Genomic DNA, 10,934 nt, shown 5'->3' on the forward strand with positions numbered 1-10,934 from the left:
CCCAAGGTCCCATTGCATTATATCATGCAATAAAAATACCCTTTTCATATCACACACTAATAAACTGTATTTGAAATGCTGTCTGAGGGCACTGCCATCGTCTTGATAGTCTGTGCCTGCAACAGTTGGGATCTTTTTATTATGGTTTTTGTTATGCTGAATTCAAATTTTTAAATGAAATGCATAATTTGTCTGTGCTTCTTCGTAATAAATGGGGCACAGTCCTTTAACTGCACAGTCTGGGAGGATTCCTGTAAAAGAGAACACGAAAAGGATGGCACTGTTGCGATCAACAGCAGTGCTGCTTATTTCCTAATGTACCTTGCGTAAGCATGGAGTCTTATATTGCTATTTCTAGTTTGCTAGGTGTTGTGGTAATGTTTGGGTGTCATGTAGTCGTTAACATAAGACTTTGGTCCCTATCACGGTGTTTCTCCTTCCTCCTCTGTATTCACGGGGTTTGCGTTCAGGTCTGTCTGCGCAGCTCGCTCCTGCCTGCAGGGAAGATGGGCTTCGAGGTGTCAACAGGCAGCCCCCGAGTGTTTGCGGCAGCGGCCACAGCCTGCGTTGGCCCTGCCGGTTCTCCTGCCCGCGGCGCTGGACCAGTGGCAGTGCTCCACCAGACCTCGTGAGCAGCACGGCACATGTGCCTCGATGGCGCAGCCGGCGCTGGCCTTGGGCATGTGGGATTGGAAGTCAGGGCTTGGCTCTTCTTGCCACGGAGGAGAAAAGAGGAAGAGAGGGCTCACTGCTGCTTTTGCAGCCACCGAAGCAGCAGGAGGTGCCGAGGGGCACCTGGCTGCGATCCTGGCAGTAAGCACAGCCCCTCCAGCCTGGCTGCGGCACGGCCAGGAAGGCCACGGCGCTGCCCATCTCCCTGGGCAATCTGCTGCTCAGGCCACAGCCACCCCTTAGGTGCGGGATGGCGTTCCCAGGTTCCTCCCCGTAACCTTCAAGTCCTGCAGCGATGCGGCTCTCCATGCTGGTCTGTAGGCTCGGGTGCCCCTGGGCACTTCCCAGCAGGGCAGTGCGGTGAGCCCGCACTGACCCTGGCACGTTTTCCAGGAGAGCTGGGAGCAGGTCGTGCTGCCCTCCCCAGTTAACCTCTCGCTGCCCCAGTCAAAAAAACGTAAGGAGATGATGATGTGGGTTAGATCTGGATGCGCGGTCAAAGAAAGAGTAATATCATTGAGCACCATTTGGGATTAAGGTTCCCGTCCGTGTCCTCTGCGTCCCCCTCACGTCCTCTGCCCCAGGCAACACCACCTTGTAATTTTTGCAGATTTACAAGGAAATTGGTGACTGACCGGTGTTTCATGTTGGGAGTGTACTTTGTCGCCATCCTGGCTAAGGTCAGTAGCTGCCTATTTCAGGGACCCTTTAAGCCAGTCGCACAATAAACACTCACTTGTTTTGTGCCTGGAAAGTCCTCTGAAATCACAGAAGCATTGCTTAAGGGATGTTAGTTATTGTCTGCCTGTCCTTTCGCAGTGTTTAGGAGCCTCAGCGTTGGTCTAAAACTCCTTGGTGCTATCCAAACACAAGCGTTTGATAGTCGGTGGCAGAGGAACCTATTTATGGGATAGACTCTGGTGAAGCTTTGATCTTCCCTGGACTTATGTATGAGAGGCAGTGTAAACTGTTATGTATGCATTAGGCTAAATAGCTGAAAGGATGCGGGTAGCCCAGATTTGGGGCTGTGGGTGATGCACAGGCCTTGTATTAGGGCTGTGTCCCTTTTATCTCCCCGGGCCAGTTCATCCTCGCTCCTACCAGCAATGCCGCTGAGCAGATCCGGAGCAGAGCTGCATGTGGGCACTTGGTGCTGGAAAAGGCCCGTGTGTCCGCAGGCCTGCCAAGGATGCGATGTAGAGTCTGGTGCAATAAGCTCTGAGTGCATTAATATCAGAAACGAAGATTCCTCAGGCTGGAGGAGAAGGCTGTGAAAGCAAATTGCTGAATTTTAAGGGTAGGTAAAATTACGGAACTTTTACCCTTGAATAATGGCAATTTAATTGACTGGGCTAAATGATTGATGGTTTGTGAGCAATGACTTTGAATTACCAGGGCTGTGTGTTCAGGGGGGCACTGCCCTTTTAATTTCATGTCAGATATTTAAATCATTTACATCACCCTCTGCGAGGCGCTCCCCTTTGAAAGAGTTAACCTGTCTGGTGGGACACTGCAACTTGAGAAATGTACCCTTTATCAAGAGAACGAGATGAGACAAGTTCATTTAAAAAGCCTGGTTTGTCATTGTTTATCTAATTTTCGGAGTTGACACACAAAATTAGGCTGGCTGACACTCACGCTGGGGCTATCCCTGGCCCCGTCCTGCCTGACCTTTTCGGCTCCAAGCTGCTGTGCGCTCACCGGCGGCCGCTTCCCCTCGGCCACAGAAATGGCTGTGTGTCCTCCCGAGCCAGACCCCCGGCCGGGGTAAGGCAGGCGTGGGGAGCTGTTCGGTTGTGACTTTTCAACGTATTTTATGCTCCTTGGGTCTGCTGGACATACTGATTGCCAGCTATTTTTAAGAATTGGCAAGGAGGTGGTTACTGCTTTGTGATGAACGTGCGTAGAAGTCTGAGCCAACGTGAAGTGCACGGGGCTGGGATCAGCTCTGTCGTGGCGATGTCCTGTGGTACCTTCGGGCCCCTCTCATGAGCATCTCTTTCCCTGGTGTCGTGCTTCCCTCCGTGATTATGCCTGTTAGCGTTGCCATGAGCTCTTGCACGTTACTGAGACTCAAATGTTGGCTGAACCATCACTGGTAGGGCGTGAGCAGAGGCTCGGTGATTTTTAAAATGAGTAAATGAGTACAATCACTCGTTACAGTGATTTTACTAAGGAAGGTTTAATATCAAGCTCCTGTTTGCCAATTCACAGTGGACGCAGGTGCCAGCGTAGAAGAGCTGTGCTCTCTGCTGACCTTAACGTGCTGTTGGAGCGGGAGAGCTGGGTACAGCTCAGCACCCGACTCTGCTGCTGCCCAGGGGGATGCGAGTGCAGGACTGAGCCGTGCTGGGAGCCAGCTAACTTCCCCACGTCAAAAAAAAAAAAAAAAAAAAGGGTGGATGGATGCTGCAAAAAAGGTATGCACACCACACCAAGCAGAGTGTGTCATCTCACCACGGCAGTGAGAAACCAGCCGCTGCAACAGAAAATGCATTTCAAGCTTCCATGCATTTAACTTTCTTCAGTGTTACCTTGCAAAGCAAAATAAATCTATGTGGGAATATTTAAGTACAGCGGGTTGCTTGTGTTTGTTTTAGAACATATTGCTCACTGTTTAAGTCAGGGCTGGGGCTTTTATTTGTGGCTGAGACACTCACTGACCAGAATTTATTAATACTGTCCAAGCTGTTGTGACATTCATTTTTTTTCTTTCTTGAGGTGACAGTTTATCCCAGCCCCATCCCGCAGCCTGGGCGTGCACTACACCTGGGGGGTGCAGCTGCATTTATCCTTTAGCAGTTTTGATTTTTACCTGTTTTTTTTTCCCTTGTTCCTTCCTTCCTTCGCTGTCTAATCTCCATGCCCCTTCTCGCCACTCTCCCTTCCCAAGATATCTCCAGTTGAAGGCGCTGCTTTGAGATGTGCATGTTTTGGGCTGCGGGGGTTAATGGTTGCAGTACTCTGGATGCTTGAAAAGGGGGGAATGGGGGGCTGGATGCTGAATAGTGGCAAAATGCAGAGAACCCATCAGGGTGACTTTGTGAAACAGTTGCTAAGAGCAGAGAAGACTGCTGCTGGTGCAAATGCCGTGGTTGGAGGCTTTGGAGGAAATCTTAAATGTTTTCCCTGAGACGTTTTTGGATGCTGAGCCCACTGCGAGTCCCTCTCACCTAGTTTGTACTGTATTTTCACTTCAAATGTTGCTGTAAGCAGGCCAAGGGCAAGTTCGATGGACTTGTGCATTGTCCACAATTCCGTATTGCTCTTTGATACGTGTTTTTATTGCAGTTGCTGAGTGAAGTGTGGTCCAGCAAGGTCAAGTATTAGAAGAAGCAAAGTGGTTTTGGTGTAGGCTTCAGCGCAGGCCGTCCATGGACATGGCACATCCTTGTGCCGCTCCTTGCTCTCGGTGCCTGACCTGAACATGCCAGGGGCTTTCTACCAAGATTTGCAAAGACAGGTCCCACTGGCACTGGAGTCAGCTTTGGTGGAAATCTGTTTTCCCATTCCCTATTAAAAAAGAAACAAACAAATGAACAAAAAATAAATAAATAAATAAACCCCCAACCACCAGATTCTGAAAAAACGCTTCTGGTAAAAACATCCCTTCAGCCTGAGAAAAATCCTCCCTAGAGCAATATAGTCTAAAACCAGGGAAAATCTAAACAGCAGTTTCAAGTTAAACTTATTCCTAGGGAGACAAGTGAGTGTGTAAAACCCCAGGCTTCAACGGAATAACCTCACAAAACAAAGCAAATAGGGTGAACAGCATGGCTAGCTGACATTTTCAGCCTTGCATAGCCTGCAATTTCTCTTTGCATGTTGCGAGTAGCTTAAATGCAAGGATATACTGGGTGTGAGATGCCTTCCTCTGCAGGGAGTCTCTCCATCGTAAAGCAGATTCATGGGAGAAGCGGACTGGCTTTAATAGCTGGTTTTTAATTGCCCCAATGCATCTGCTCTTCCTTGTCTGCGGGCTCTTGATTGTTTTTCCCTGGTTCTCACTAGCGTCCTTGGCTGTTGTTTTGTTTAAGAGGTGAAACAGCTACTTCTAGGCTATCTTGCTTATATTAAGCCTTTACCTTGAGGTTGGACTGGGTGATCATTGTAGGTCCCTTCCAACTGACAAAAAACATGCTAACCCTTAACTCTTGCACCTTTTGCACCCAAAAATGTGCCCAGCACCCAAAGTGCTGGGTAAAACACGCTTGCACTGATTCTCACAGCAGTCTTGTGAGACAGCAGAATCATTTATTCCCTTTTTAACCACGAGGATGAGGGAGATGAAGCACCTTTGTGAAAATCGTGCTGGAAAGTATGTGGCAGCTTGGGAATAAACTCCGGGAGTCCTGCCTCTGGGTTCCCGATCGTGGCCTCTCCTGAGTTGTTTTCATAGGTAAGAATCAATAAAACCAGGAACATTTCAGATTGAATTTGTTTAGTAAAACAGTGAAACCCAAATGTACATGGGATATCTGGAGTAGGAGGTTAAAAAAAAGAGGGTGCGGTATTTCTTTGGTATTATTCCTGATGTTAGACATTGAAGAGCAAAGCTGAAGATTTCTGATAGCCAGGTGTTGGAAGGAAAAAAGACATTGTCCATATGCTCAGTGCCGCAAGCATCTGTGTACTTAAATGCATCATTTTAAGATCATCCATCTTCTCTTGGTAGCACTGAACTGTCCGCTGCCATCCTCAAAGCTCTCAAATGGACTCTGGTGCCTCTGGATATGTTCTTCTTCCTTGGTAGACCATTTTCCAAGCAATGACTGACTGTGAGCCCACACGCATCTGCCTGGTTGGGAAATTCAGAGAGCTCTGACAAATCTAAAGTTGCTGTCTACAGCTAAGAATGGCTGAAAGGAAGCAATTTGCTTCAAAAAATTGAATATTGGGAGGAAAACAGCTATTTCTATAGCAGTTACAAAGAGCAAACTCGGAAAGGTCGATTGCAATGGCAGGTGGCAGCTGCCCACAATTTCAAAGGCCTGGAGATAAAATTAAGGGCTTGCAGCTCGAGCCCGTGGGAAGCACGGCAAATCTGAGGAGGGGAAAGCAAGTTCTTTGAACTGACTTTGCTTTGGAAACCTGTAATCACACCAGAGTCGTGCTGCAGCCTCCAGTTTGCAGGAGTCGGGTGATCTTGTATCTGCAGACTTTGGCATCCCGTGGTTTTCTGCGGGATGCGCGCGTCCCCATGTATGTGGGCTTTCACTCAAAAGGAGTTTTACGTAGGAAAACTCAGGAGCTTCCTTCAGACTGCAACCGTGCCGTTCCTGTTGTAGCTTCACCCTAGTGACTGTGGGGTCTTTCAGATTCTGTAGACTTTTGGCATGTTTGTTTTTTTCCCCCTATTTCAAATCTGAGTTATAGACTGAGCAGGCTGAAGCCTTCCTTGGGGAAAAAAGCAGGGCAGGCATCGGGTCAGAGCCTGCAGTTGGAATGTAAGGCATTCCCAGAGGCTGTCTGTTGTGTGCACCTGGTAAATAAAGAAATCCAAGGAGTGGAGACCACCGGCATGACCAGGCCAGGCTGATACTGGAGAGGAAACCCATGAGTGCAGCTTCTCCCTGTCCAGGCTGAAATACCAACTGTTGCTGCCCTAGACATTGCAGGGCAATGGCTGAGCGCTGGGGAGGAAACACGTGTTGGGGGTGAGCGGTCCTGGTGCATCGTGCACACCCAGTCGCCGGCACCGTGCTCGGCCTGTGGTGTAGTTCTCGCGCTGGCAGATCGTAACAGACCTTTCGACATCATGGCGTTTGCTCTCGCAGTTGTGCCAGCAGCTATTGCAATTCTTCATATGCTCACTGGTGATCAGCAGTGAGGTTTGTTGGGAGGTGACTGGGGTACGGTTGTTTAAATTAAACCCTTTTCTCTCCACCAGCGTCTGGCCACGCTTGTCGTGTGGTTCACCGCATAAACCTGCGCAGTCTCTTACACTCTGATGAATGGATGGGGAAAAGTTTCATTTAAGTACTTCCAAAGGCAGATCTGTTTCATAGCTGAGAGATTAAGCCAGTAAACATCCTGACTGGTGCAGCGGTGTCTCCTACCACCTCCCAGCTCTTTATTAGCTTACAGGCAAACTTGCTTCTCCTTTTTTCCCCACTTTCTGGGTCTCTCCCTCACCTTTTTTTAATCTTATCCTTTCCTCTTAATACACTTCTTGTCTGTGGGCTGCACCACCTCAACTCTCACTAGCTTAATTGTGGGAATTAGTCCTTTGAGATGAATGGAAATGAGAAGCGGCTCCCAACAACTACTGATGAGTTCTTTATGTGTTTATTAGCTCTGTCCTGCCTCTCACCACGGTGTTCCTCCATCTTCATGGCGAAGGAGCCACATTTTCAGGGAGAGTACAGCAGAGATTGCAATGTGAGAGGAAATAAAGACCAAGCAATGTGCCAGCTCTGTGGGCTACGGGGACCTGTAGCTGCCTGTTTGGGGACCCTACTGGCGTGGAGATTGCTATGTGTTGATTTTCTTCTCTGAGCTTAAAACACAGGGTGGCAGAGCCCATCGGCACCTCCGCTAATCCCGGCAGCAGCGTCTTTCCTGGTGCTGGAGCAGGACCGGTTTCAGGCTGAGCTGTTGGGTGCCAGGATGTTGCTGAGATGGAGGATGCTCCGTGTGTGCAGGCTGGGGTCACCGTGCCTCTTACATTGCCCCTTCTTGCGTTGCCTTTGCCAGAAGCCTGTGGAGGTGCGGCCAGCATCCCACCGATGCATGCACAGAGGGGAAAGCTGCCGTTCTGCCCAGTCCTGGGGTTGTGGCTGGCGGGAGCCCGTGCTGCAAAGAAACTCAGGCCCGGGGCTGTAAGGCAGCTTTCAGGGCACCTAAAGCCAGTGTGGTGAAATAAAACACTTGGACATCTGTAATTCTTCATGGCATAGTCTATGCATCATGTTCTCCTGGTGGTGGACCTCTTGCTCAAGTCACTCCACCAGAATATTCCTTCCATCTTTCCTCCACGAGGCTAACTGGGAAAGCAGCTGAGCTGGTCCCAGTAAGATCTGAAGAAGGGCTTTCCACATCTCAGATTCCTCCCTAAAAAGTTTTGGCTGAGATTCCAAAGAATCCAAAGCCATCCCAAAGAGCTGAAGCAACAGCGTCTCATGCTTTCTCCATAATTCTTGCAGATAATGGCATATTTTATTCCTGTGGCTCCTGCGTTTGCTGGCCCTGGCCCCGCACAGTGTTTTATTGCTTCGAGCTGATGCTGCGAGGATTTATTGTGCTCTATTTAGCCTGGTGCTGCTTCGTTGTTCCGCTTGGTGCCCTTCTAACCCAGCCGACCACCGGGCTTCCCGGGCCCTGCGTCAGACCCGCGCTCGCTCTCCGTGTGCCGATTGCCGTCGTTGGCCGCTGCGGCTGGCGTCGGGCTGCGTGCGCCGGTAATTCCCACACGTACGTCACCCTCCCCAGCGGCTCCCCAGCAGATCTCCTCTGATTACTTTCAGGCGTTGTTTGCAAGAGCAATGAAGTTTAGTGTTGCAAAAACTGAGCTGCTTTTGAGTGATTTGGAGTAGAGGTTTTCATCATCTGTGATGGTTTCTCCTGGCGATTGCTTTCTTTCAGTCATTTATGTAATTGCGGTACTCGGTTTCCTGTGGATTTTTATACTTCATTTGAGATTCATCTGAAGATGGCATGTTCCCATCTCTAGGAATGTGGCCAGATTGAGACATGAGCTGCCTAAGCTGGCTGCTGAAATTGCAGGCCATATTTTTGTTCCATCCTGAGATGCTGTTCTGATTTTCTGAGGTGTCTAAGACACAGTCTTCCAGTGCCTGCAGTAGCCATATAATTCATGGCTGAGAATATTTTATAGTTTTCCCTCTTTCCATTAATTTCCATCGTAGCTTCTCACGAAGACCTGTTTCAGTTATACTTGGGCGATATTTTCATATCTATATCACTCGATCACTCCAAATGACGTGTACTAGCACGTATGTGCGTGAACAAATGCCTTTCCGTATGGACGCTGCGAGTGCTGCAGAGCCTGGCGCCTGGTCCGGCTGCGTCTGCAGGCACAGAGCTCGAGGACCAAGTAACAAGAGGAATTTAACACTTGCAGGGATATTGGATTTTTCCTAGGTAATTTGTAGGGCCATCCATTTAAGGGACGCCTGCGCACAGGGTGAGGCGTAAGGTTTCCACCGATAAAAGGCAAGGACGCAAATATAAGTGGATGTGGCATTCATATAGCCGCGCGTTTTCACATGCCAAGTGGCGCGGTTCAGCCTCTGCTCCGCAAACGAAGCAGTTCAGGTTGTGAACGCGGATAATACGTGTGAAAGAGGTGCACAAAGGAGAGAAACTTTAACAGAGAGACCTTTACAAGCAGACTCGTAGATTAATGTTTTTGTCAGAATATCTTTTTACCAAAACATCATTTGGAAGCTGAGCAGCCTGGCAAGCCATCCTAGAAAGGAGCTGATTCAAAACACAATGAGCTAATTGAACATAAAAAAAAACCCAAAACCACGTATTTCCAAGGAGTGCTAGGCTCAGTAAGGAGCCTGGGTTCCCCCAGCCCTCCCTTCTCCGTATGCACAATGTATGTGGATGACATGGATCCAAGAGGACGTTCACTGGTTTGAGTCACTGGTTTATTGCATTTCTATGACTGTAACCACAGGATGTTCCAATATGTTTTTTCCCCCCAAAAATTAAAAAAACCAAACCTTTTTGGGTTTTCACGTGTTTAGCCTGGCTAACTCTGCCTATCCTGCTTTCCAGGGCCACCCCTTCATCGTGCAGTACAACGATGGGAACGCAGAGGTGGTGTCCATGTGGGTGTGCAGGATGCTCGAGGAACGGCGAGCGACCCAAGGGCCGCAGTGAGCTGGACCGGCTCGCAGCACCGCGCAAGGCAGCAGCTCATCCTGGACTAGCAGCACCAGCCCCGCGCTTCGGACTCTCCGTCTGTCTGGATCATATTTTACTAAAAATATTTTCTAGAAGCATCAACACAATCTTTCAGGATATTTGTTGCTGCCTTTCCCTCACCACCACATTAAGGAATTTTCTTCCCACATTTCTTTTGTTGCTGAGCAATTTAATGTCCTCAGATTATCTTCAGTTAAACTGTACACAGCCTTAAAGCAAGTATTTTATATCTATATTTTTTTGTTATTGAACGTATTGTATATTTCCTGGCTCCAGAGTATTTTTTAACTGTTGGCCTTTTGCTATTGTACGAATGACACGCTGAGTGTTCAGAGGATTTCGTAAGGAGTTGTTGGCTGTCTTTGAGTGCAGGCATCCACAAAATGCCGATTTTAAATGTAAAACGAAAGCAAACAAATGGGGAAAAAAAAAAAAGAAGGATCTGGACTTGTCTGTCCTGCCAGGAGGTGAGGGATTGCCCTTCCAGAGTAGAAGCATGGCAGGCAGATCAGCATCCCACTATCAAATGGCGGCGGTGCCTCTCTGCTGCCGGGCGCCTGCTGCTGTGGCTCGGGTTTGCTGGGAGGGCTGGCGTTGCGCTGGTGTGCGCAAAGAGCGTCCGCGCTCAGGCACTGCGGGCCGATCCGTAAACGCAGAAGGGTTTTGCTGAGGTGGAAAGAGGTGAGGTGAAGGAGGATGGCGCGCTCCTAAACGGGGAGTAGGGGTGCCGCTGGGCGAGCACCAGCCCGAGCTGGCAGCCCCTGAGCCACGCATGGCCAGGGTGGGCTGCTGGCCTCTGGCTGCGAAGGGAGAGCAGCCCCGGGCACGGGGAGTTTGCGGACAGCAGCGGCACAGGGGTGCGAGGCTCTGCCCGTGCCGCCCGCGGCAGCCGCAGGCCACGGCGCAGGCTTGCGCAGCACCCCACGAGCGCGCGGGGGGAGAGGGGCCCGGGCCGAGCCCTGCCGCCTGCCCGCCTGGCCACAGAACAGGCTGCAGGGTTTTACTTCTTATCCCAGCAGCTCGTGGCTTGCTCGGCAGCATCTTGCCTTTCTCAGCTCTACCTTGAGCGCTTATTTTCTTACATCGGAGTCGCTGCACGATGGGTGCAGCTGGATCAAGCAAAGGCTCCCAGGTTTGCTGTTACCGTAACGGGAGGAACAACTGCGGTGTCTCTGCTGTGTGTTTGTTACTCCTGCAGCTTCTGTGTGCGTTTCCACAACGGGCTGACGCACGTTTAATCGGTCCTTGCGTTAAGACGCTTATTAAAAAAAACCCACAGAAGAGAGGAGGACCGTGAAAGGCAGAGTTGGTGTGTGTGACCTGGGTAGGGAGGCGGCTGGGGCTTTTGTTTGCTTGTCTTTGCA

General features: G+C 49.8%; 1 protein-coding gene across 6 annotated transcripts in view; it reads left to right on the forward strand.

Annotated features, from left to right (window-relative positions):
* The window catches only part of MAP2K5 (mitogen-activated protein kinase kinase 5), a 140,837-nt gene extending 129,903 nt beyond the window's left edge, over positions 1 to 10,934 (forward strand). For 3 of the 6 annotated variants that reach the window (XM_087744317.1, XM_087744318.1, XM_087744320.1), the window contains one exon: positions 9,421 to 10,934. In XM_087744317.1, the coding sequence (XP_087600443.1) occupies positions 9,421 to 9,784 (364 nt within the window). In that variant the 3' untranslated portion in view covers positions 9,785 to 10,934. The remainder of the gene's footprint in view (positions 1 to 9,420) is intronic. The other 3 variants (XM_087744319.1, XM_087744321.1, XM_087744323.1) reach the window with 2 other exon arrangements.

This window comes from Nipponia nippon, unplaced genomic scaffold, assembly GCF_047370975.1.
Source record: "Nipponia nippon isolate SJK-2023a ecotype South Korea unplaced genomic scaffold, ASM4737097v1 scaffold_9, whole genome shotgun sequence".
Classification (NCBI taxonomy): Eukaryota; Metazoa; Chordata; class Aves; order Pelecaniformes; family Threskiornithidae; genus Nipponia; species Nipponia nippon.